This window comes from Astatotilapia calliptera, chromosome 3, assembly GCF_964374335.1.
Source record: "Astatotilapia calliptera chromosome 3, fAstCal68.1, whole genome shotgun sequence".
Lineage (NCBI taxonomy): Eukaryota > Metazoa > Chordata > Actinopteri > Cichliformes > Cichlidae > Astatotilapia > Astatotilapia calliptera.
This window is the reverse complement of record NC_137424.1, coordinates 45,233,115-45,259,319: the sequence shown is the minus strand read 5'-3', so window position 1 is coordinate 45,259,319 and position 26,205 is coordinate 45,233,115. Positions and strand designations below refer to the sequence as shown.

The window sequence follows — 26,205 nt, the reverse complement described above, 5'->3', positions numbered from 1 at the left end:
CCGGGAGGAGGCCCCGGGGCAGACCCAGGACACGCTGGAGAGATTATATCTCTCGGCTGGCCTGGGAACGCCTTGGTATAAGCTGGAGGAGGTGGCTGGGGAGAGGGAGGTCTGGGCCTCTTTGCTTAGGCTGCTGCCCCCGCGACCCGGCCCCGGATAAAGCGGATGAAGATGGATGGATGGATGGATGGACTTTTGTTGAATTGAAAACTGACTGAATGGCCAAAGGATTTCTGAAGTTTCTACGTGTAGTATGTTTGCTAATGTTGGTAAATAGACTGCACAGGATTAAGGGCAATATATGAAATGAAGAAATTACAATATTAAGTGTTTTGCACACTTCCATTACACTGTCTTGTCTTGTTTTTTTGCACATTGCATTTTACATAGTCCTGTGTTTGTCTGTCATATGTAGCACCAGGAATGTTGTCTCGTTTCACTCTGTACTGAACCACTGTACATGTTTGAAATGACAATAACAGTCACTTGACATCTTCATGCAGCGCATTAAGTGCTTTCTAACAAACAGACACAGATGCACTGGAGGCAGCTCGGGGTTCAGTATCTTTCCTAAGCCATGTGGGCTGGATGATCCAGGGATCAAGCCACTGACCTTCTGACTAGAAGACGACCTGGTCTACCACCTGAGCCACAGCTGGCTCATTCTTTCATTTGCATACTCTGAGTTTGTGATATAATCAGGTGTGATTTCACTAACTTACTCTATTCTTGAGTTAGAGTCAATCACAGTCACGGGTCAAATGTAAATAATCCAGGTTTATTAGAAATTTCAACAATACAAATCAGGCATCATAGAGAAAAAATAAATAAATAAAAAAAACCCAATAAATTTCCAAATAAAGAAGAAACACTGCACCAGGAAAAAGCACTGCACCACATAATCACATAAGGTAACGTGTTCAAACTGAATCTGCTCCAAAAACACTAAATAAATTATTTCATAGTGGTTTAAAAAAAAAATCACAATGTTCCATTTAAATTTGGTGCTACAGGTTATTCTTTGTGGCTCGAGGTCATAAAAAACTATTCCTGTTAACAAGAGTTTTTACAATAAATATATCACAAACATGACGAGTGAGGAAGAAAAAACACGTCAGTCCGTCTCGAATCGAGAATTACATTTAAATTAAACACTTAAACATGTGAGTCAAACATATCTGAAGTGTATATGCATTCACTACAAACAAAGAAGAAGAGTGGTAGTCGAGGTTAATACTGTCTGTATGTACCGTAGTTACAGAATAAAGCCTAAGATCAAACATTTGCTGTCTTTTACTCCAATAGTAGCAAGAGAAGCAATCCTTTAACACCACAGGCTGCTCCTGTTTGTGGTTCACACTTTGATTATGCTTTATATGTGTGCTACATTAGTGCCTGTAGCTGCCTGCTCCCAACACACACTCCAGCTGAAGAGGTAAAAACAACAACAAAAATCTCTTGATAAATGTAGAGGGCTGCCAGTGTCAGATCCCCAGTGTTATAAATACAGCAGTTCTCCACAGTGTATGCAAAAATCTAGTGTTGTGCATAATCTCTGTACACAGGCTCCCACAGCTTTGTTCTCATGAGATGAACCCTTTCAGTCTGATAAGCACTCGCAGCCAAATGTGCTAACGGCCGTGCTGCGGAGCTGCTTCGCGTCCTGAGCACCAAACAGCGCCGCTGATGTGCGAGCGCTCTGCTGTTTTTACCACAGGCTGAAAACAAACCACAACCGGGACGCTCGAGCGACTGTTGCCACCTTGTGGTCAGAGCGCACTATAAGACAGGCTTTACTCCCATGATTGCAGGTCTGCAGAGCAACAATCAGACTACTTCATCATTTTTTTTCTTGAATAGCTGACATAAATGTCTGAAACCAGGCCAAACAAGTGAAGTTAAATAGTGTGAGGAGGGTTTTTTTAGCCACAGAAATCTGTGTCAAATCAAAAGATGCAGATCCATCTGCTGTGACGACCTTGTCAGAATAAAGGAGCAGCTTTATCTTTAAACTAGTGTTTTTGCCCTTGGAGGAAATATAATAATCAGACCCTTCAAGTCCCCAAAAGGAAGAAATGTAGCATTTTTAGCTTCTCTTCCAGTCAGAGGGCTGCTAGTGTTTGTATATATGTAGATGGAGAACTTGTTTCTGTACAGAAAGCCTGATTAAAGCATCTTCAGCATCGCTCTACAAAACAACGCCGCTGCCTTCCTGCTGATGTCTCCTTGTAGACCAGTAGACCTTTGTGATGCTCCACCACCTTCCTAAAAATGAAGCTGCTCCGTCAGTCTGCAGGAGAATAAGCTGGTCAGGAGCTCCACATTAAGCAGCTGGTCCTTACTGTTGGTCCCTGATGTATCAACGAATTCATTTTTCTGCCAGCTGCTGTCAAACACCACCATGCATGTTAACTTTAAACACAATGTCTGAAATGTAAGAGGTTAAACTTCATGTTACTCGCAGTGAAATCTAGGACTCTGCTCCATTTTTCAATCTGGACGAGTGTAAAATGATTTCCAAATATAGGATGCATGGATCCTTATGTGCTTTAAAATGACCCTAAATGCTTTCTGGATGTGCATTTGAGTGAAATCGCAGTGAACTCCAGATTTTCTGCCCTGTTTCTCACTCTTGAATGATCATTTCTTTTTCTCCCATCCAAGCGAACACTCAGAAATCCCCAGGCAGCATTTCCCTGATGCTCATTTTCACAAAATTTGAAATAAACGCCTACTGTGCCACCATCACAAAAAAAAAGAAAAATCAGAGAGAAACTAGGAAATTGATGTGCTGACTATGAAAGTTGGGCAGAAAGGGTTTTACAGGAAGCTAAATCTGGATACAAGAAGAAAGCGTCCGTCGTTTCAGCTCGACATCGGCGGCCGATGTCCTCGTCTTTTTTTCAGCAGCGCCGGGCGGAGGACGGATATTTGGTCTTCAGGCCCTCTTTGAAGTTGCGAAACAGAACCCGGTTGCGTTTGTTCTCCTCGTCTTTCCTAGCGTGGAACTCCCCCTGGATCTTGAAGCCGCGGTGCACCACAAAGGCAGTGCTCAGCACGGAGAACCTGTATCCGGCCACGTGGAGCTCACAGGCCTGGAGGGAGATTAAACAACAGCATGAGAAGACAGACGTGGAGGTGGGAAGTGATGAGAGCGAACGGGGGGAGGTGAGAGAAGATAATGACACAGGAGACGGTTTTGGTATCGAGGGCAGAAGGCGTGAGAACAAAGGTGAGCGAGCGGACATGAGGAAGGAGAGATGAAATGTCTTCTTCAGGTACGAGGTGTCAGGGAGAGGCTGCGTGGAGCGATGAAACCGACAAAGGTGTGGAGACATTTCCACAGGGGAAAGGAGAAGCTTAGAAAAAGAAGGCCATGAGGTTTAGAAGAGACTACAACCAAAAACGATTTGTGTCGAGCAGATTAATTTAATTTAAAGGAGCCTTCACACCTTTAATATAGTACTTTCCTAAAGTTGAGGAACCTGTGAGAGGTCAAAGCTGATGCACCAGAGGCAGACGTCCTGTGACTTCTCGTCCTCAGTACAGGTGTGTCCACAATCATGTGTTTTAGTGTTAAAATGTGTACCTCTTACTGCATTTACATCCTCATCTGAAGTTTTAGGAAGCTTAAAACTCCATAAAAAAAGCTGCTGACCCAGTTTTAGTCTGAAAAGTCCAGGATTATAAAAAAAAAAAGAGAGATTTTATGGGATTTCATCCCGCTCTGGGTCACGTCCTCTCCCAGTGCTGTGACTCATTAAACTTCATTTGTGATGACTCCTAATCTCTTGTCCATCTCCATGACCTCTTTACTCTTTTGTGTTACTTTTAGTAACTTCCATTCATTTTCCAAACTGTTTATAGTGTTTATGTTAAATGATCTGCTATAATGATAAAGTTCAGCCAATTTGAAGGCAGGAAGTAGAAGCAACTTAAATAATAAGCGTGTGAGATAACAGACTTGTCAATAGCACAGCTCTATCACTAAGATATGGGAGAGTATTTAAATTAAAATAATGTTTAAAAGACAGTTTTTATGCTTTCAGCTGCAGCCACGGTGGCGCTTAACAGAAGTTTAAAACAAAGAGACATTAGATACTGTTGGTCTGGGGAATCTCCAGCAATGGCGATGCTATTATTAGAATTGATTATCAGTAGGGGGTAATCTCTAAACTTGAACTTAGAGATGCAGGTTAATTGGCTTGAATCACCAATTAACCTGCATGTATCTGCAGGAGGGAGTCGGAGCAATAGTGATATTTATTGATAGTGTAAAGTTTCTTTAAAGGCAGAAAAATGACTGGTAGCATATATTTGTGCACTTGCTTTTGAATTTAGTCTACAATTTAATTTAAGCAATTCATCTACAGAGTTTTGGACCTGGAAAAAAACCTGAATCTTTTAGTGCAAACAGAAATAATAAAGAAAGTCCTCGATGATAGAAAAAGTGAAGAAAAAGCCTCCATGTGAGTAAAGAGTGAATAAACTGCAGACTTGTGTCAAACTGTGTTTGCAGATCTTATAGAGTAGTAGTGCACCAAGTACTTCTTCCTATGAAAATATACACAACTTACAGTCAAATTAAGAGATTTAAATGCAGTGGTCGGCAAAGTTGTCGACCACTTTCCAGTTTTTTAAAAATACAGCAAAGTATAAATACTGCTGACTTTGGTTTACTGGGACCTGGGCTTTTAATTTTAGAAGGCTGATCGTTCCAGCCACCAAACACCTGGAACAAGCTGCTGCTTTACTCCTTTAGTCTAAGAGCGATACTGATGCTGACAGTGTGTGGTAGCTCTCTCCTGTATGTTCAGTGATTGTTGTGGTTTTGTATTCAAACACCTCATGGGCTTCAGCTAACAGGCAGATCTTCTTGAAATCATGACCACCTTTCTCATACCAACCTGGCTGATACGATTGAAGCCATACTGCTTGAAGTTCTCATCATAGAGAGGCACAGAGCGGTGCCCGATATAAAAGGGCTCCCAGGGGTCCACCCAGGTGAGCGTGTAGGCAACTTCCAGGGTTCCCGTCTCTCTGACGTGGCTGTTTACCCACTGTGAGTAGTTGGTGGGGGCCTGACAACGAGGACACAGCTCTTCGTAAAAGGGCCGGACTTCACCGACCTGGTAGAGTTGAACCAGCTCTGCCTTTGTGGCTGGCATCTTCCTAGCGTGGCGGATCTCGAAAGCTGGTAGGACGAAGACCTCGTCACTCGCTGGCTCACGCTTGCTGATCATGGCCATAAACTGCTCATGCAGGTCGGCGCTTGGCAACATGTCCATGTCAATGACCAAGATGTAGGAGGACTCCGTGCCCCCTCTGGCGATGTTACGAAGAAGGTTGTTGGGGTAGGAGATGTTTCCGCTCATAGCATAGTTCTTGTACTTCTCCCCGTGAGTCTCCAGTCTGGAGAACACTGAGGCACAGTCCTCAAGACCTGCAAAATGCTCACGGTCCTGCTCCGGGAAGCTGGCCATCTCTCCAGAGAGGCAAACCAAGTGGAAGTCCACCAGGGCTTGGATGTGAGGGCAGAAGAAGCTGAGAGCGTACACCAGAGCAGTGGCAAACTTCACATCTTGGCCGTGAGCGAATATGGCCACAGAGATGGGGTTCTGCCACCTCTCCAGCAAGGACTCCAGGTAGTGCAGGTTGTTGATAGTGGTGTGTGTAGCTAGAGCCAGGATGTTGGAGCTGGGGTCAGATCCCGGCTTCTCATTCGTGGTGAAGTCACTTTTGATTAAGTTCTTGTACACTCGGTACTGCCCGCTGTTGTCAAAGATCCCGCCGGTGGACAGTGAGTACCTCAGGCGCTCCTTCCGCGAGTTTTTCTCCGGGTGGGCATTTTTCTTGGCCCCGGAGCCTCCGAAGAGCTCCGAGTATCGGTACCGCTGCTGCTTTCCGTGAAACTTGGACAGGAAGGAAAGATAGATGAGCTGCAGCAGCGCCACAATCAGCAGGGCGCTCAGCACTACTTTGAAGGCGGAACATTTCTTGGAGAGATGCATCCCAGACAGGCTGCAGGACACAAAGAGGTCCGAAAACCACAGCTGGATGCCTCTTACTGCTCTATTTCTGTCCCAGCTAGCGTCACCGACACTGGCGCCTCGGTGCTAACTGCAGCCTCCTCGGCTGGAAATGTAACGAATACTCGATCGCATGTTTTCCCGGTTAGTGGCAGCGCTGACCTAGATTTCCACACGACTCACAAAAGAACAAATATAGCGATCATCGAGTTTCTGTGATCTCCATCAAAGCACAGCACAGTTGTCAGCAGTCTGCTGCTGCTGCTGCGACAGCGGCGCACACCGATGTGTTATAACCGTAATGACGGAAGTAAAGGCGCCGCTGAATTTACTCCTGGAGAAGTGTTTGCGCTTGTTTTTAATTTGTCCTAAAAGCCAATGTGTGAACCCGTGGATGTTCTAAATACGGTGCCACGTTACGTGAGAACGAAGTCTTTAGAAACAAGCCACATAAATATGGACACTATTCTAATAGGTTGCCGTTGAATACAATTTGCTGTTGCGGTAGAGACATTCAGACGAGGTGGCCGAGTGGTTAAGGCGATGGACTGCTAATCCATTGTGCTCTGCACGCGTGGGTTCGAATCCCATCCTCGTCGGTAGCTTTTCACTTTTTCCCACTTAATCCTGAATCACGTGTTTTGTCAGTTACGTAACGCCATATGTTTAAAAATAATCTCAGTTGCTCAGTATCACTTGTTCACATTAGTCCAAACGGACCATGAGGTTTAAATTACAAATGAAGGAGCTTCAATCAATCTGCCTCATTCCCATATAAAACCCAGAATCAATACTATAAAGTGTAGCTATATATATATAGAGAGAGATAAATATAGATACGTGCAGATATGGCAGTGCACACAGACGCCCAGAGAAAATATCATCTCGCATTTTTTTATGTTTTTGTTAGCTTTTCTTTTCCCCTGTCTCAGTTTACTTTAGTTTCCAGAGTTAATCTGATATTTTAAGGTTTATTTTGTTTGCCTAAGAGTTTTTGGTGTGGTTCATTCTAGTTATCATTCTATAGTTATTTTTGTTGCTGTTGTTTTTGGTGGTTATTTGTCATAGGTAAGATAATAAGTTCGCAAGCACACGGCTCTCTACCACATACTCGTCTCAACTAAACATAAGCTCCAGTCTTTTTATGTTTGACAAAACTAAACTTACAAATATTTCAACTAAAGACATTTTTTATTTTTTGGTTTAGTTTTGTAAACAATCAACATCCTTTCCATTTTTCTTTAAAGTGTGGTGTTTCAGTTAAAGTCCTTTCAGTTCCCCACACTAAGTTTGTTATTTATAATTGCCTTGCAGACAAATTAGGAGCAATCCAAAACTTGGACACCAAAATGTACCTTAAAGGTATTATATCTTACGTTAACTGACGTGTATTTTCCTGTTGATACATCTTAGGCATTTTCTGTACTTGAGTAAACAAAGTTATCTTCCTTTCACTGTGTCCAAAACCTTTGGTGAGTGGCAAACTTTTCACTCTCCCAGAAAACCCCCAGAGGTCTTTTTATAAAAACTCCATACAAAAGACTTTCCCCATCTTGAAATCAGTCTTAGATCACCATGCTGAAGGATGTCTCAATTTCTGAACGTCATGACTTGATAGAGCTATAATAAACGATAGAGGTTTATCCTTTGAAAGCAGGTGCTGCACATACAGGCAAATATACAAACCATGCTATGAGAGGGACTCTTTAAACTAGTCCTTTTTCCTTCACCATTCATGTGTGAGAACAATTTATGATGCACTTCTGTTGAACCTCGTCTCTTGTTGGCTCCACTCCTAATGGAAGTGATGAGATGAACTGAGAGCAACAAGAAAACACAACTGTGACATTTTTTATTCATCATCATTAACAAAAACAAAGGCCTTACAACACATTAACCGTGTGGACAGTGCTCATGGGGTCCTAGGAGGCATTTCCTCAGTTATGGTGGGTTTTTATTATTAAGGTGTGACAGTTACACTTCCAGGTTCATCACCCCTGAACACAAACTGACCTCATTCAGAGCTAATACTCTACATGAAGTCAAATTTTTGCACAGCTTTCAAAATGATCTCTTTGTTACATATTTTACTGGATGTTTAGGTGTCCCATTTGTTCTTAGTTTTCAAAATTAATCTTTAATTTTGGCCTAACACGTTAGCAGTTGTATCTTGTGTGAAAAAAAACCCACTTTCTATAATCTTAAAACAGCAAAATCATGTTTTTAGCTGCTCCTGTGTGAGTGCGAGTAAATATTCAGGGGGTTGAATTTAATCAGTGAACTGATGTCACAGTATTTCAGCATTAAAAAAGGCAAACATAAGACAGCTTTAACTTTCACACTGAACATAAGGAAGCTGAATACACCTGCTGCAAATTAACAAGTGCGTTAGATTAAGCAGAGATTTCAGTAAACTTCAAATCCAGAGTTATCCTGCAAAGAGTTTGTTTTCCACCTAAACTGTGTGACTCCATCTACGTGTTCAGCACTGCAGAAATCAAAGGGCCCTGCTGTCACTGTCCATGCTCACTACCTATGAAACTAAAACACCGGCTCCGCTTTTGGATCCGCCTCCTTCGCTGTCCCTGGAGGGAGCGGCTGACTGGCCCTTTTCCTCTCCTTCGCCCTCTCCCACCAAACGTATGTTGTAGCGTTCCCTGTACTCTGTGAGCTCCCGCCCCTTCGTCTGCATCTGTGAGTTGATGGACTCGATTATTTTGGAGATCTGTGAGGACAGAAGGAGGAAGAAAATTTAATTTTGAGTTAAATAAGTGTCTGAGTACAATATAGGACGCTATTAAACGCCAGAGCACTCGGTGTTTAAAGAAAAATTGTAAAATGCTCTCATTTCCTCTTCCATCACCTGTTCTTTGTTGTTTTCCAAGGCAGGTAGAACTTCTTTTACTGTCCTCTCCACCAACACTCCTCCTATTAGACGAAAGCATTTCCTCGATGGATCCACCTCCTTCAATGTGTCTACTACTAAGCTGAATAGAAAAACAGAAATGTTAAAAAGAAAACTTATTCAACTCAAAAGGTAACACAGGAATGCCTCAGCTAGTAGCTGACATTGTTATTCCCCAGACTGTGAAATATTTGCGGCTAAGAACATGCATTCAGTGTTACATTCACATGCACCACCTGGTCTGCCCTAGAGCTTACCGTATTTTCACGACCATAAGGCGCACTTAAAAGTCTTAGATTTTCTTCAAAAAGTGCGGCGCCCTATAGCGCGGTGCGCCCTATGTGTTGTAAGGAGGACGTAGTAGAGAACACCATGAGAACGTTAAAGGGTGACGTGTGGGCGTTGATCGTATATACCGGGACAATCGCACATACCTGTATAAAAGAACAGGTATGTGCATTATGTAGGACATCGTTGTTTTAACAACCCTGAAAATGGCAAAGAGACACGCTTACGAAGCACAGTTTAAACTGAAGGCCATCAGCTACGCGGAGGAACATGGAAATCGAGCAGCGGCGAGAGAATTTAAGATTAACGAATCGATGGTTCGCAAATGGAGGAAGCTGGAAAACAAGCTCCGGCAGGTCAAGAAAACGCAGCTGAGTTTCCGCGGACATAAGGCGAGGTGGCTCGAGTTGGAGGAAAGACTCGAGCGGTGGATCATCGAGCAAAGAGCGAGCGGGAGAAGCGTTTCGACGGTCACCATTCGGCTAAAAGCAGTTTCACTAGCTGAAGAGATGAACATTGAACATTTCCAAGGAGGTCCGTCTTGGTGCTTTCGTTTTATGAAACGGTGCCATTTTTCCATCCGGACCAGGACTACGGTAGCGCAGCAACTTCCAGCGGATTATAAGGAAAAGCTGGCCATCTTCCGCTCCTACTGCAGCAAACACATCGGCGACAAAAACATCCAGCCCAGCCACATCACAAACATGGACGAGGTCCCGCTCACTTTTGACATCCCGGTGAGTCACACTGTGGAGAAGAAGGGGACCAGCACGGTAGCGATACGCACAACGGGGTATGAAAAGTCTTCTTTTACGCATACGGTACTTGTATGCGCCCTATGGTCCAGTGCGCCTTATGTGTGTGTTAAATACAGTAAGGGCACACATAACTGAGACTGCGCCTTTTAGCACAGTGCGCCTTATGGTCGTGAAAATACAGTATTACGTATTTAGATGCTTATAATATCAGGCCATAAGTCTCAATTAACCTCCACATCCACAAGTCCACTAGGATCATAAATTTCATCATCAGACAGTGAGTGTGAGGGTCCATGTGTCTACGAGGACTTATCCACGGAGACTTTATTTCACCATGCACCGACCACACATGCACTCTGGGAGGTGAACTTAAAAGAAATATAACAGGAATAACGACTCAGCCATCAGGTCTTCCACCAAGTATATTAATACCCATACAAGTATATCTGACACTTCATTTAAGCATTTATTTATTTTTATATTTAAACGTTTTAAGATCAGTTACTTAAACTCAGTTACCAAAGTAACTGCTGCCAACCTGTTGTGCCAATGAACTGTTTGCAAACATGCAAACGTTTCCTAATACTGGAAGTGAGAAATAAACACTTGCTGTGTGTGTTTTTCTATCATCTGTCTGCTTTTTCTGTGTACACGTGTGTGCGCACACATTTGGGCCACACATCGTACATTTGAGAAGGCACGCAGTAAAACCATAAAATAATTTAGCTGCTTCCCAGTGCGTGTTGCAAGCCATGGTCCGATGGATTAAACTCCACCATCTTGGACTTCTGCTCTGAGATCCTCTATGAGCTGGAGGGGCACTGGAGCTAGAACCTGAGCTAGAATTTGACGAGGACCTAGAGTCAAGGCATGACCCTTGATGCCTAGATAACGTCTATCGCCACTAGGATTTCATTCTGCTGTCGTAGCATCGGAGTCGTCAAATAGCATAACTGAATTCTGTATATCAATGAATCATGTTCAGTTCTCTCTTTCTTGAACTGCTGCATGAAACTTCTTTGTAAATGTAAACTGTTTAGAATGGATCAGAAGGTTTGTACCGACCTGTGCTCGTTGATGTCCATCTCCAACTCTGCAGCTTTAGAAGCCATACTGCGCTGTTCCTGACGCATCCTCTGAAATGTTGCCACCACCTGCCACACAAAACCACAGTGAGCACCATCATGGACCAGCAGAGACTGGACATGTAAGCATGTCTGATCCACACATAGTTAAGGTGTAAAAGTCTATGTAACCTCACTTAACAGAAATTCACACATTTTCAGTCATTTTTTGGCTATATCATAAAAATAATGGCATTTTAATTTTGAGTAACTTAAACACCTCCTGGTGATCAAAACCAGTGAGCCGTGTTTCTACCAGTGGGGGCTGTGTGGAAACTGTGAGGGATTGTTCACATTAACAATTAACCAGACTTCACTAAAAACACATAAGTTCTCTACAACAACACACACAGCCATCACTATTTTCTGAGATGACTGAGGGATTTTAATATCCGCTCAGCATGAGTCTGTGATGGTCACTGCCGTACTCTATGCTGTTCTGTGCTGCGCTGGGACAGCAGAGGGCAGCTGACACCAACAAACGCAAACTGATCCATGATGGACAGCCTGCAGGAGCACCACATGAAACCATTGCATTAATCACATTAATCGCTTTCCACATACTTTTGTTGAGAGCAGCTACACTGCAGGACTTTTACGGCAGACTCAGTTCATCGTTACAGGTACTTTATGAATATCTGACTAATGTGGCTTCACGTTGATTGAGTCGGGCTGGGTGGTCTTCAGTTATAAAAATAGCATCTTCTATTCACACAGCCACACCATCTCCTTACACACATTTAAATACGTCTAACAGCCATAAACCGCGCTCTAGAAGCGCACACCTGACCCCAGCTCATTATATGAACGCTTAAACCTTCATGTTTAACACCAGCTGCTTGTTAGAGAGCAGACCATGACGATGATGGGACGCTAACGTTAGCTTTAGCTATCCGGGACTCAAACTGGTGGCTGTAACTCAACCGCACACGGCCCAACGACAACAATATCAACGACTGCACCGGTGAAGCAGCCTGAGGTGTAGGGGAGGGTACCTGTTCAGCTGACGGGCCGGACTGTTTCCCACCGCCGCTGTTGCTGGATTTGCTACCCGTGCTGCTACTGTTGGCTGCCATCTTGGAAGGGTGTTGCTGCGAGGGACCCAGGAAAGACGTACAGGGCTGGTTTACGCGATTGCCTGTATAGAAATGAATAAAATAAAGTGTGACTTCATTATGGTATTATTTTCTTTTAATCACTGTAGTATGTGAAATTTTGGGCTACCTCACATTACCAGGCCTTCAGTATGGACCAATTACTGTGTGGACCTTAAATTACATTGTTACATTATTACATTATTATAACATTATACAATTTTTATTTTTACTTCTTATGGTGTTGCTGCAAGACGGCAATTTCCCTTGCGTGATCAATAAAGAATCTGTCTATTTACACTCTATGGCGAATTCATTCCTTTATGAAATCCCATTTTAATGCCTTAACATTAGAGTTTTCCATATTATTTATGAGTGACTAAGACTATATAAACTCAGCAGGAAAGTTTTTTTACAGAGGCTTTTCCATAGACATTTATACGACCTGAAGTGTTTTTGAAACTACAGCAATTAGCATCTGGTGGTCTTCAGACAGAATGCAGGTTTAAGACACTTTGGCTTCAGTTTTCCAATCCAGAAAATGAACATTCATGTTTTATACTGTCGGTGTTTACAACAATATACAGTAATAACAAAAGACACATGTTGTGGGCGGGGACTGTCTGATCTATGTGAATGGCTCTGGAAAAACAACAGTAATTAAAGCCCCAGGAATAAGTTTATGTATTCAAAAGTGTACACTCATCTCTTAAGTGTACTCATCTCATCCTAAGTGTACACTCAGTTATTCCCCTTGTTGTTTTCTAAATATGTTCTAGGTTAGTAAATTTACTTGTGAACGACCCATTTCCCCATAAGAAAGAAAGCAGTCTTTGCTTTTTTGGAAGAGGGCTGCCCACCACCTGCCAGCTGCAAAAGGTTGTGTGTGGCAAACAGCTGGCCACTAGCTACCTAGATTTCTTTTTTTAATTGAGCAATTGCAAAATACAAACTTTCAAAGAGAATAACACAGGTAATACAAATGAAAATTTGGAACAGTACAACAGTACAAGCTTGTATGAATTGGGAGTTCACATTTTTTGATATTAAGAGATAAACCGGAAGCTTTAGAGAAGATTGAGATAATACTTGAAGTTTTATCTACAATTGATTTATCTTTCAAAAAGATAGATGTATCATCTGCAAACTGACTTTGAACTCTTTATTAAAAATTGATATTCCTTGTATGTCGTTAGAATTTTTGATTAATAGTGTTAAGAATTGAGTTGCCAATATAAAAAGCTTTGGGGAAATAGGGCATCCTTGTCGGATTCCTTGTTGCATGTTGAATCCAGGAGTCATTCCTGGAAGGTGCTCCACCTGGAGACTCTGTTGTCCTGCTGGGAGACTTCAATGCTCACGTGGGTAACGACAGCGAGACCTGGAGGGGCGTGATTGGGAGGAACGGCCTCCCTGATCTGAACCCGAGCGGTGCTTTGTTATTGGACTTCTGTGCAAATCACAGTTTGGCCATAACGAGCACCTTGTTTGAACATAAGAGTGTCCATAAGTGCACGTGGCACCAGGACGCTCTAGGCCGTAGGTCGATGATCGATTTTGTAATCGTATCACCAGACCTGCGACCATATGTTCTGGACACTCGGGTAAAGAGAGGGGCTGAGCTGTCAGCTGATCACCACCTGGTGGTGAGTTGGATCAGGTGGCGGGGGAGGACGCTGGACAGACCCGGTGCACCTAAACGCGTAGTGAGGGTGTGCTGGGAACGTCTAGCAGAGGCCCCAGTCCACGAGATCTTCAACGCACACCTCCGGCAGAGCTTCAACAGCATTCCGAGGGAGACTGGGGACATTGAGTCCGAATGGACCATGTTCAGCGTCTCCATTGCCGAAGCTGCTGCATTGAGCTGCGGCTGCAAGGTGGTTGGTGCCTGCCGTGGTGGTAATCCCCGAACCAAATGGTGGACACCAGAGGTGAAGGGAGCCACCAGGCTGAAGAAGGAGTCCTATCAGGCTTGGTTAGCCTGTGGGACTCCGGAGGCAGCCGACAGGTATCGACAGGCCAAGCGGAATGCGGCTCGGGCAGTGGCTGAAGCAAAAACTCGGGTGTGGGAGGAGTTCGGAGAGGCCATGGAAAAAGACTTTCGGACTGCCTCGAAGAGATTCTGACAAACCGTCAGGCGTCTCAGGAGGGGAAAGCGGTGCTCTACCTGCACTGTGTATAGTGCTGGCGGAGTGCTGTTGACGTCGACTGAGAAAAAAGTCAGGCGGTGGAAGGAATACTTCGAGGACCTCCTTAATCCCACTGACACGTCTTCCGAGGAGGAAGCAGAGTCTGGGGATGAGGGGAATGACCCGCAGTTTCCAGGGGCGAGGTCACTGAGGCAGTTAAACAACTCCTTGGTGGCAGAGCCCCTGGTGTTGATGAGGTCCGCCCCGAGTTCCTGAAGACTCTGGACATTGTAGGGCTGTCCTGGTTGACACGCCTCTACAATGTTGCGTGGAGATCAGGGGCAGTACCCCTGGACTGGCAGACCGGGGGTGGTGTGTGACAAAGTGGAGGAGCAGTTGTAATGCTCTCCATTTGTCCCATATGTGTTTACTTTTTTTTTGCACATTGTACACAGTCTGTTTCTATGTATTTGCTATGATTTGCTATTTCAAGTCAAGTAACATTGCTTCACTCACTATCCCGGGTTTGTTTGTGTAAGCGTTCTGTTGCCGGCAAATCAAACATTCTGCAAATTAAGACAAATACTAAGTTATGTTTCTTTATACTTTATTATGTTACAGATTAAGTCATTTGTTCATACTTACTTTGTTTGTCTTTTCAGTCTTCATGAAGGTCAGGTGTGGGGAAACGCCCACCTAGCATTTCCTCATTTTAAAATCCTGATGATGTCACACATGACATCAGCAGGTCAAACCAAGTGGAGGGGTTTCTTTTTCAATAGAGATGCTTCCTTTTGTTTGTGTTAAGGTTTAAAGGGATTTGTTGAATGTTTTTCCTTTCGTTAATACTGCCATTTAGTTGTGTAAATGTGCGTGTTAGAAGTGTGTAGAGGTTTTGTGTTTTTAGATAATCTGTGTACAGTTTTAGATCCCTCAGCTGAGTGAGTGGTACTGGCTGGGCAATTGGAGGGAAATTGATGGCCCTATTTAAAGCCAGTCTCTACCAGATGCAGGAGAGAGGAGAGGTGAGCTGTGTTACCAGATCCATGCTATGTTGAGTTTTGTTAATAGAGTTTATTTGGGGAGGAAGTTTTGTTAAGTTACATTAAATTAAGTTCACTGTAAATAAATTGCTCACCTTGGAAACCTGAAATGTCTGCATAGTCTGCTTCCCTACCACCTTCCTTGACGTTTGAGTCTGACTCCTTCACATGGTGGTCCCCATCTTTAAGAAGGGGGACCGGAGGGTGTGTTCCAACTACAGGGGGATCACACTCCTCAGCCTCCCTGGGAAAGTCTATGCCAGGGTGCTGGAAAGGAGAGTTTGTCCGCTAGTCGAACCTCGGATACAGGAGGAACAATGCGGTTTTCGTCCTGGTCGCGGAACACTGGACCAGCTCTTTATCCTCTCGAGGATACTTGAGGGTGCATGGGAGTTTGCCCAACCAGTCTACATGTGTTTTGTGGACTTGGAGAAGGCATTCGACCGTGTCCCTCGGGGTGTCCTGTGGGAGGTGTTGCGGGAGTATGGGGTGTCTGGCCCATTGCTACGGGCCATTTGATCCCTATACAACCGTTGCAAGAGCTTGGTTCACATTGCCGGCAATAAGTCGGACTCGTTCCCGGTGGGTGATGGGCTCCGCCAGGGCTGCCCTTTGTCTCCGGTTCTGTCCATAATTTTTATGAACAGGATTTCTAGGCGCAGCCAAGTGGCGGAGGGCTTTCACTTTGGTGGCCTCAGAATCTCATCTCTGCTTTTTGCGGATGATGTGGTTCTGTTGGCTTCATCGGGTGAGGGCCTCCAGCTCGCACTGGAACGGTTCGCAGCCGAGTGTGAAGCAGCGGGAATGAGGATCAGCACCTCCAAATCTGAGGCCATGGTTCTCAGCCGGAAAAGGGTGGAGTGCCCACTCCGGGACGGGGATGAGTTCCTGCCCCAAGTGGAGGAGTTCAAGTATCTCGGGGTCTTGTTCGCGAGTGATAGGAGAAGGGAGCCGGAGATCGACAGACGGATTGGGGCTGCAGCTGCAGTAATGCGGACACTGCACCGGTCCGTCGTGGTGAAGAGGGAGCTGAGTGTAAAAGCGAAGCTCTCAATTTACTGGTCCATCTACGTCCCTACCCTCACCTATGGCCACGAGCTGTGGGTAGTGACCGAAAGAACGAGATCGCAGATACAAGCGGTGGAAATGAGCTTCCTCCGAAGGGTGGCTGGCCTCTCCCTTAGAGATAGGGTGAGAAGTTCGGCCATCCGGGAGGGGCTCAGAGTAGAGCCGCTGCTGCTCCACATCGAAGGAGCCAGCTGAGGTGGTTCGGGCATCTGACAAGGATGCCCCCTGGGCGCCTCCTAGGTGAGGTGTTCCGGGCATGTCCCACCGGGAGGAGGCCCCGGGGCAGACCCAGGACACGCTGGAGAGATTATATCTCTCGGCTGGCCTGGGAACGCCTTGGTATTCCCCCGGATAAGCTGGAGGAGGTGGCTGGGGAGAGGGAGGTCTAGGCCTCTCTGCTTAGGCTGCTGCCCCCGCAACCCGGCCTCGGATAAAGCGGATGAAGATGGATGGATGGATGGATTCTTATATATATTGTTTGTTTACTTGCACTGCTGTAACTGGAGCCTCGTCGTCTCGTCTCTCTATATACTGCACTGTATGTAGCGGAGATGACAATAAAGTTTACTTTGACTTCAGCAGCGAGCAGGCGCACCGAGGGCTCTTGCGCTACTTTTCGCGTGTAGAATTTCAAAAAAAACATCGGTGCAAATTATAAGTCTCTATCATGATGTCTGGTGTTTTCGTGTTTGTTGGTTTGTTTTTATTTTGTTTTATTTTGCGAGTTGGTTATTAGATGCTGCTCCAGCCAGCCAGAGACTCCCCCGCCGCCCCACCCTCTCCTCCCTGTGCCGCAAGCAGCAGGCGCACCTCGCAAACGGAGGGCGCCCTTACTCCCAGCAAATGGGCGATAGAAAACCGATCGGTACCTGTGCCATTCCCTGGCTGACGTCGGGGCAGCATGAATAGGAGCATTTTTTTTTTTTTGCCGATGCCCGTGATGCCGCCCCCCACCTCGATGCCGCCCCGGGCAACCGCCCGTGTCGCCCGTATCTAAAACCGCTACTGCTACTGTGGCTAATTACAATTCCCGAAAACCTGTTGAACAGGATCGTCACTCCAGCTGAATGTGAAGTCCCATGGCTGAAGAAAACATAATCTCCCTATTGTTGTTTCCAGAAATTTTTATCTGCCTCCCCCGAATGAGTCTCTTAAAAAATAATGTTGCTCTTCTGCTCTTTACAAAAAAGAAAAGTTGCTTTACGCTTTGCATTGTTCTTTAAACCCCCAACATTCAAAGAAAAAATGGATAACATTCGCTAAATAATAAGAGTGCACGAAGAGAGTGGTGCGCAGTAATGAGCAGCTAATGTGTTCCCAACAAAATTCAACATTAGCATTTATTGCAGCAACCCTTAAGGTGTCTGAACATTCATAGAACTGGTAAACTAGTCACAGTACCTGAAATGGAACAATGTTACAAAGGATGTTCAAACAGGATCCACCCGACTGTTATCAATCAGTGTGTAACCTTCCTTCAGAAACGCTCTTTTTCCCTTCTTCCTGGCCTCCTGAACCATTGGCCACAGCTTAGAATGAGCCTCCCTGTCTTCTTTGGAGAAATCTTCACTGAAGTGAATATGCATTTCATTACACACTTGGGCTTGGGCTGAGCACCTGCCCCTTTCCTGATGGGTGCCCAAAGTGCCCTTTTCTTCAGGCAATTAAAAAAAAAATTGTAATAAAAAAAAAAGAGTGGGGAGTCCTGTCTGTGTTACTTAACAATAATATTTAACTATTAATCACAGTTTTGCTAAATAAAAAGATCTGACTTGCATCAGTCACATGACTACCCATTAATCAATGATCGCCCTTGACGGCAGAGCGCCCTGGTTATGAGCCGGGAACGAGCTCGCGAAGAGCACGCGCATTTTTTTGCTACCAGAGAGCAGAGTGAAACTGACCCCCCACCCACTTGAAACGTAAAGGCAAATAGGCGGAGCAGTTAGTGTTACGTTTGTGCTGATTTGTGCAGGTAAAATGAGCGTTTGTGCTGCTACGGTTTTTGAGATATTAAACTTTATTTTATAGGTCATTCAAAGGTCACCATCCCCCAAGACTGCTCCAAAACAGACCAAAATGGTCTACTTTTTTAGTGCTACGTTTGTGCTGATTTGTGCAGGTAAAATTAGAGTTTGTGCTGCTATGGTTTCTGAGATATTCTGTTATGGTGTTACTGCTGAAAAATGTCTTTTTCAAATGACTTTTAGCTTTGTGTGTTCACTTGTTCAATAAAGTTCTGTTTAAAAACTCTTCTTATTGTATTTAATCAAATTTGTAAATTTGTAATGAGTGTAGTCTTTTTTTTTTTACTTCATTCACTTTTTGTTCATAAAACCATGATGCAAATGCTTGAGTGGATTAAAAAAAACTTTATTGAAAACTACATTTGAACATTTTACACTCACATGAACACTTTTTGAAAAACGAACAAGCTAGCAGTCTTTTGCATCAAATACACATTTTTTGGCAGAAAAATGTATTATTTGGCATTACTGTGTCTGATGGATTCTTAGAACAGCGTGTTAAATCTGATTTCTGAACAAGGTAAGCTTACATTTAAAATACTGAGGTTTTAGTTACTGAGTTAATACATGATATAGCTAACTGTCTGGATTAAAGGGATTTTTTTTCAATGTTAAACATTTTCAAAAACCCAGCAATTGCAAATTTGCAAATCCGAGAAAACTTTTAAAAAAATGTTTCTTGTATGACTTTCAGTGAGAAAATGCATCACTCATTCCATCATGGGTCCATACATTTCCTTTAGGGAATACACTCATTAAGTATAAACTGGTGACCAGATTATCTCAGTGTACTTTCCATTCATGTACACCTCCTTTACTCTTTCACAATTCCTTAACCACATTTTTGTTCTAACTTTACGTCTTTCAATGATTTGTTAAAGAAGACATGGATTTGTTGCTGGGGGTATTTCTGTGTGCACCATTCAGTTTTTTGTCGACCTGTGAGGGAAGGTTCTTGCCTGAACTGTGACCAGTGTTTAATAGTCCAGATGTATGTGGACACACACGGTTGAAGCATTATGGTCATATATTTGGGGCTGAATATAGTTTATTTAACTCCAACACATAAAAACTGATACAAATCAAAATAACACATCACTGCGATCCTGTGTCACATCACTTAACACTTTACAATGGCAAAGACTCAACAACTGTGACAAACAGACATAACTGAGGTCATTTAGGATTACAACTGAGTGACTGAATATAATTAACTCAAATTGTGGATCTCACCAGAAAGAAAATGAATCCTGTAAATCCTTTAAAAACTGGGTGGAAGATCAGACATGTCAGTGAAAGAAAAGCTTATGATAATTTCTATGAAACCAAATCAAACAAAATCACATAGTCAAGTGAATAAAAAACAGTTTGTACTCAGATGATCTTTTAAAATACTAAACATGTAAATACTTGACTCAATAATCCTCATAGAAACAAAAACTATATACTGATTTTTTAAAATTTAAGTCATTTGAAACAAAAGTTTAACAAAACTCAAAAGGAATCAATTACATGTCACATATCATATGTATTTAAAAGTTAAAATAAGATAACTAATCAGTGACTACATGCATATTCTCAGTTTTTATTGTACTGCCGCGAATGTCCAACAATTTTTTCACTGACTGTAAGGTTTCGCGGATGAATACAACAAGATAAAACCAGTATCAGTACCAAACCAAGAAGATTTATTCATAACAGACAGGAAAAGGCCCAGGGAAGCAGAGTTAACGATTAAAACAATGAAAAAAGTAATGATAAAAACCCTGAAAAACCATACATTTCAAATCCGAGCCTCAACTCTTGTGGATTGGTACCAAACGACTCACGGACCAGTACCGGTCCGTGGCCTGGGGGTTGGGCACCGCTGAATTAGAGTATTTTTCATGAACTTGATGAAAGTGATCAGCCAGCATTGTGGGTTGTTTTTTAAATTTTATTGTAAGCCACAGTAGTTATGTTTCTGCGTAGTAACAATATCTTAATTTAGAAATTTTTCTTCAGTATCACAAAAACAATTATTGTGATATTTTCTCCTGTAAGGCTCCAGTCAACCGCGCACCATGAATTGGAAAGTTACTTGATGTAAAATGATTCTTTCAAACTTTTTTCTGCCTGTTCTTTGTTTATTTTTTTCCAAGCTTCTGGAATGACAGCAGGTTCTGCTTCATATTCTTGAGCAAAGTTACGGTTGTATTTTGTCATTACATATTTCCAGTAGTCTGATGCCTCCAGGCTCTCATCCGGTTGAATTTTCCAGTCTTTGAGAATTTCCTTGTAATTCTTATAAGGGTGTGGTTTATATTGTGTTTCAATGCAGCAAAATTTTTTGTGACTTTTCACATTGGAAGAGCATAAGTCAGTGAGAAGTATACCTGTTGAGAATTTCCTGTATTCACCCAGACCCTGTGGCCTGTGCAGTGAAACAAAGTGCTCAGTATGGGCTTTTCCTCCTGCGTCACAGGGAGCTGCACAGAATGGACACTGTTTGCCACAACCAATCAGCTGCTTGAAAAGCTCATCCTGAGGCTCTACACAGAGATGTTGTAGTTTCTTTTCAAATGTAGATTCTTTAAACTCATTTCTGAGAGTTTCTGGCATGTCATTCACAGATTTTGTGAGCCAGTCAGCAAACTGTTCCTTCTCAGCGTTGTTCAGTATCATGAAAGCACCAAGAGCATCCTGGGAAATGACCAGTTTATCACCAAGTTCTTTACAAATATCTTTAATAAAAGCCTTGAAGCCATCACTCTTTCTGGTTTTTGCCTTGTTGATGGCAGAATTTATGCTGTCAATACATGACTGCAGATGTCGCTCCTCAAACTCAAAAACTGTCGACTCATTTGAGAAGTGCTTCTTTATCTGTTCAAGTATCCATGTCTTTGCATACTTCTCATATGAGCGAATGTAGCTCAGATAGCTTTGAAAATCCTCCTTGGAGAGCGAATCCAGTAAAATTGAATACTGGAAGGACATTCTTGTGCTGAACTGCTCGAGTTTCCTCATTTCACCAATGATATCAGGGCCCAGGGAGCGATTAATGAAGTCTTCAACAGCAGGCTTCAAACATTGTTTTGTGAATTCTTCTGCCTTCTTCTGACACTGGTCTCGTTTATGAAACACATCTTTGAAGTCCTCATGAAATTTTTCCTTGTTTTTAATCAGAAATCTGTACGGATCATTTTCTTCTATGAAATCTTCGTGCATTTTCTGAAACTTTCTGGCTGCAAATCCACAGATGTGCTGTTTTAGCGAAACTTCAAACTCGATGTTTATCTTAACATCTTGATGGTTTTTCAGCTTCTCATCAATCATGCGGAGGATCTCCTGGATGTAATTGTCATGGTAATTGATTTTTTTTTTCACTTGTTTATTCACAGAGTGTTTGCAAGCAGCTATGATGCTGTCAGACAGACCTTTTATGTGATCCTGACCAGTAAAAACTTTGTTTGTTGTGTGTTTAAATTTGCTTAACCATCTTTCAGCTGTATGTTTGAAAGACTCGTTTCCAAAATCTTGCAGATTATTTTCAGTTAATAATTGTTGTGCACGGCTCCCCCTGTGTTTCAGATTTTCTCTGAGGTAGCGGGACACGCTGTCTGTAACATTTACAATTTTTTGTTCAGAGAAAGACAGTTTTTCTAAAGTTTCCCTCCACATCTTCTCAAACTCTTCGTCCAACTCTCTGTTTGTCATTTTGACTTTTTTCTTTCGACATTTATCAATTAATGCACACACTGCTTTTTCAATCTCTTTTCTGTGACTTTCTTTGATTTTAATAATTTCTGTCATTCCATGTCTGATTTCTGCTGCTGCTTCAAGCTGATACTTTACACCACTTTCTATTTCAAGATGAAGGATTTTTGCACTGTTTGAGAATTCCTCTTTGTATCCTTCAACCAGATCCACATGACCCTCTGTTTGCTTGAAATATTGTGTCAGATTGTCCAGAATCTTTGTCTCCCATGCAGACAGCACTGTGGAGGCTTCACTTTTCAAAAATCCGAGAAATTCTCTCATGTCAGATGTTTCAGATATGGTTGCAATGGTACCAAAATTTGAAATTATCGTTTCTGCATCTTTTACCCAGGTGTACATGTCTTTTCTGAACTCCCACTCCCATTTGTTGAACTGTGTGCAGAGCTTCATGTATGCATCAGCTACGAGGCTGTTTCTGAAGCTGAAGATGAAGTTTTCATGCTTTACTGCATTCCACAGGCTTTTCACCCACTCTTTAAACTCCATGATATTATTAGCAGATGACTCACAGTTTCCCAGTAGTTGGATGATGTTTTTCTTGAGTTCATATACAGCCTCACTGTATCCTGCATTAACTGGTGCCATTGGTGGGTTTCCATTCCACAGTCCAGGAATGTACCAGTTCCCAGTGTCTGGACTGTACTCCATCACATCAGTGAAGTTCTTGTTCTCCTCTTTCTTTTCCATTTTGGCTGCTGCCTGAGTCATCTCATTCAACTGATCCAGGAGCAGTTTTCTGTCTCGTAAGTTCTTATCATGGGCTGAAACATCCGACACATTCTGGTGAACAAACTGACATTTAGGCTTTTTGCCCACCTCCTTCATCCTGAGAAAAGCGTGCACAACTATTTGTAGGATGTCCTTCATTTCTGTTGAATTCTCCATTGCAATGTTGACTATGGTGACATCACTCAGCCCCACAACAAGTGTTGCAAGCTCATTGTCGTGCTCATAGCTGTTGTCCAGTTGTGCAAGTTCTGGTGACTTTAAGCCCTCAGTGTCAATGATCACCAAGAAGTCACAGTTTAGGACGTTTTTCATGTCTTCATTGATTTTGATGAGCAACATAAAGGCACCTCGAGTACATCGACCACTGCTGACTGCAAACTGCACTCCAAACATGGTGTTAAGGAGAGTGGACTTTCCTGTGCTCTGAACTCCAAGAACTGTGACTACTCGTATCTTTCTGTTTGGAGACACCAGGTCACTGAGCTGAGAGAGAACATCACTCACCCATCTGAGAGGGATGTTGGATGCATCTCCATCTACGAGCTCAAGAGGAAATCCATCAAGCAACAACTCTGCACACAGTTTGGGAAGATGCTGCAATTGTTGACGTGATCTGTCTGTTTCTGGAAGAGACAGTGAAGCTTCATAGATCTGACCCATTTCACGGAAGAAGTGTTCAGTCCCCAGTGAGCTGTTGGAAATCTTTCTGTCAATTTCTTTGATCTCCTCTTTGTTCTCAGAGTTCTTGCATTTTTCTTTATATTTCTCTCGGAGTTCAGACAGTTTTACATGAGAGACATTATCGAGGTTCATTCTCATCCACTTCAGGAAATAAAACCTCTCTGTTCCTGGGCTTGATATCCCTGTGATGAAGTTTGTCATAGCTGTCGACATCTCATAAGAGTTTTGCTTTTTCCGCAGTTCTGTTTTCTGTTTCTGAAGATCACTTTTGTAATGTTCTATATTTTTAGACCCAACATTTCGAAGTCGAAACTCTTCCTTCTGTAACGAGGTCAGTTTTTTCCATATTTGTCCTTGTCTGGGAAGCTGATCTTCTTTGTATTTATGGATGTCTTGATTTCCTGCAGTGATGGCGTCTGCATTTTTCTTTGCAGTCTGGCACTCTGAAAAATCTTCATCAACCAGGATTCCCAGTTCATGGGCAATATCCACCATCTTCTCTATTTTCATCTTCAGCTCTGATTTCTCAATCACATTTCTGACTGTCTTCCTCAAATCTTTTACAAAGTGTGCTTCATTTTTCTGCTTTGTCTTAAAAATAATGTTGTTATTGCTGAAGCACAACTTGGTTGCCAGGTTTTTCACAGTATCCAAATTGAAGCGCTTGCTCTCACAGTTACCAACCAAGAAGATCTGTGCTTTTTTGTTCTGGCTTTTAAGTAGACTGATCACAGAGTCAGACTCAGAATCCAGATGGTCAAAGAAGACAAAAACTGCTGCAGATGTCTGACACAAAAAGGAGTATTGTGTTTCAAATGAAGCAATGTCTCCGCGAAGGTTAGCTACAGCCACTGGCTGACTGAAAATATCAATGTTTGTGTTTCCACCAGGAAGGTACCAAGTAATTTCAGTCAGTCCATTGGAAATTCTTCTTGGACTGTCACCACACTCCATGTTGTGGTGAACAAAGGTGTTGTGGTATTGCTGATCATTGCTCAGAAGCTTATTGAGAATCTCTGACTTGGACAAGGAGCACTCACTCAGTCTGACAAAAGAGACCATTGGAAGTTCAGAGAGAACAATTCTTTCTTCAATGAAGCCCTTTGACTGTGAAAGAGACTGAGGTCTGTACTTTTTAACAATGTCTCTCATGGCCCACAGCATGAGTGTGCACTGTTCTGTGTCACAATTAGGAAGCAGCAGAGGGACAGAGAACTGACACATGGACATTTTTAGTGCCATTTCCTGCTGTAGAAAACCATCAGAACACAGAAAGAGAGCAGTGATTATGTCGAGGGGGTTCACCATGTCCTCTGTGTTTGAATGGTTGATCATATTATCAAGATCTAAGTATGCACTCCCTGTTTCATCATCACTGTTTGACTCACACTCTGATGTACATTTCACATTAAGCATCATTACTTTCTTTAGAAAATACCATGGAAGGTCAGATTTACGCCTGGCAGGTTCATCAGTGATGTTCTTCAAATCAATCTCAAGTATTCTGCTGAGTGATAGCTTCTTTGTGTAGCACTGCGTCAAGTCCAGCTCTTCCAATAAGTTCTCCAGGTGTTTCACTGTGGATGTGAGATTTAAAAGTTATTGCATCCTGCTTTTATTTACAACTTAACCAGTATGTCATCTGGTTTTGTAATTGGTGTTAACTTTTACTTGTGTGTGTGTCTGTGTGTAGGTAACAATGGACTGACCTTTGCTTTCATCCTTCATGTCTTCAGGAGTCTGGCTGGACTTTTGTTCCTCTGGTTTCAGGTTGTCTGGCTCTGAGCTGTCCATGTCTGTCAACTCTTTTCCTCCTGTCTGCATGTAATCACTGTGTAATTCTCACTTTCACCAGCAGGCGTGTCCAAATGCTGAGACACTAACTCACTGTTGATATTAAACAGTATTGTCTTGACAACTAGTAACTGTAGGGATAATAATAGTAATACTTATAATATTAATATATTAATGGTTTTTATTTACAGAAGTCACATCATGTCATGTACTTCTGCTGTGGCAATAAAAAGCATAAAGATGACTTTTACCTCCTGTAACAATCTGCTGACAGTCATCCCTGCAGGTAGAACATGGTGCCAATGGAGGTCATCCTCACAGTATAGTTCAACAACTAAATCTTCATCATTGTTTTCCTTTTTTACAAATGACGATAAAAAGAGAAAAAACATTGAAATACATTATTGCAAACACATCTCAAGAGAACAATATCTCCGTTTCTCCCAATCATCTCACAAACAATTTGAGTACTTTTAATAACATAGGCAAATGAGTAAAACCCTGACCATGATTTTCATACTCGTTTGCAGCCCTGTGCCCTAAAATATGTGGTTCACAAAACCATTGTTTTGTGTTAATAAGGGTTTTGAATTGTGGTTTTTAACTATTTGTCCCTTAATACAGTATGAATTTAAAAGCGTGGGGTTAACAGCCTGCCTGCAACCAAGTGATGTTCTATTATTAGACTTCAGGGCAAGTAACATTAACAAACACCATGTTCATACATTGTCCATAAGTGCACTTGGCACCAGGACAAACTAGGTCACAGGTTGATGA

The 26,205-nt window shown here is 42.8% G+C and overlaps 3 protein-coding genes and 1 non-coding gene across 4 annotated transcripts; 1 reads left to right on the top strand and 3 right to left on the bottom strand.

The window, feature by feature from the left end:
- Positions 1-2,691: 2,691 nt before the first annotated feature.
- Positions 2,692-6,277, bottom strand: b4gat1 (beta-1,4-glucuronyltransferase 1). Its single transcript, XM_026162361.2, has 2 exons — positions 4,908-6,277; positions 2,692-3,095 (listed from the first exon to the last, which is right to left on the bottom strand). Exons 1-2 carry the CDS (start codon positions 6,009-6,011, stop codon positions 2,904-2,906), a joined length of 1,296 nt encoding a protein of 431 aa, XP_026018146.1. The 5' UTR covers positions 6,012-6,277; the 3' UTR covers positions 2,692-2,903.
- Positions 6,278-6,546: 269 nt separating this feature from the next.
- On the top strand, positions 6,547-6,628 carry trnas-gcu (transfer RNA serine (anticodon GCU)). The gene has a single exon. It is a non-coding gene; the product is annotated as a tRNA-Ser (tRNA).
- Positions 6,629-7,866: 1,238 nt separating this feature from the next.
- Positions 7,867-15,009, bottom strand: pfdn2 (prefoldin subunit 2). Its single transcript, XM_026162360.2, has 5 exons — positions 14,973-15,009; positions 12,100-12,242; positions 11,046-11,134; positions 8,893-9,016; positions 7,867-8,754 (listed from the first exon to the last, which is right to left on the bottom strand). The coding sequence occupies exons 2-5, from the start codon at positions 12,178-12,180 to the stop codon at positions 8,563-8,565; spliced, it is 486 nt and encodes a 161-aa protein (XP_026018145.1). The 5' UTR covers positions 12,181-12,242; positions 14,973-15,009; the 3' UTR covers positions 7,867-8,562.
- A 3,786-nt stretch (positions 15,010-18,795) lies between these two features.
- Positions 18,796-25,443, bottom strand: LOC113018929 (up-regulator of cell proliferation-like). Its single transcript, XM_026162359.2, has 2 exons — positions 25,344-25,443; positions 18,796-25,211 (listed from the first exon to the last, which is right to left on the bottom strand). The coding sequence occupies exons 1-2, from the start codon at positions 25,426-25,428 to the stop codon at positions 20,542-20,544; spliced, it is 4,755 nt and encodes a 1,584-aa protein (XP_026018144.2). The 5' UTR covers positions 25,429-25,443; the 3' UTR covers positions 18,796-20,541.
- Positions 25,444-26,205: the final 762 nt, after the last annotated feature.

Excerpts from the sequence above, each read along its gene's own strand:
- b4gat1 (XM_026162361.2), bottom strand. The coding sequence starts at position 6,011 with ATGCATCTCTCCAAGAAATGTTCCGCCTTCAAAGTAGTGCTGAGCGCC. Across the intron at positions 3,096-4,907 it reads GCTTCAATCGTATCAGCCAG|GCCTGTGAGCTCCACGTGGC; the intron begins GTTGGTATGAGA and ends ATCTCCCTCCAG.
- pfdn2 (XM_026162360.2), bottom strand. The coding sequence starts at position 12,180 with ATGGCAGCCAACAGTAGCAGCACGGGTAGCAAATCCAGCAACAGCGGC. Across the intron at positions 11,135-12,099 it reads CCGGCCCGTCAGCTGAACAG|GTGGTGGCAACATTTCAGAG; the intron begins GTACCCTCCCCT and ends TTTGTGTGGCAG. Across the intron at positions 8,755-8,892 it reads TGGAAAACAACAAAGAACAG|ATCTCCAAAATAATCGAGTC; the intron begins GTGATGGAAGAG and ends CTGTCCTCACAG.
- LOC113018929 (XM_026162359.2), bottom strand. The coding sequence starts at position 25,428 with ATGGACAGCTCAGAGCCAGACAACCTGAAACCAGAGGAACAAAAGTCC. Across the intron at positions 25,212-25,343 it reads CATGAAGGATGAAAGCAAAG|TGAAACACCTGGAGAACTTA; the intron begins GTCAGTCCATTG and ends TCACATCCACAG.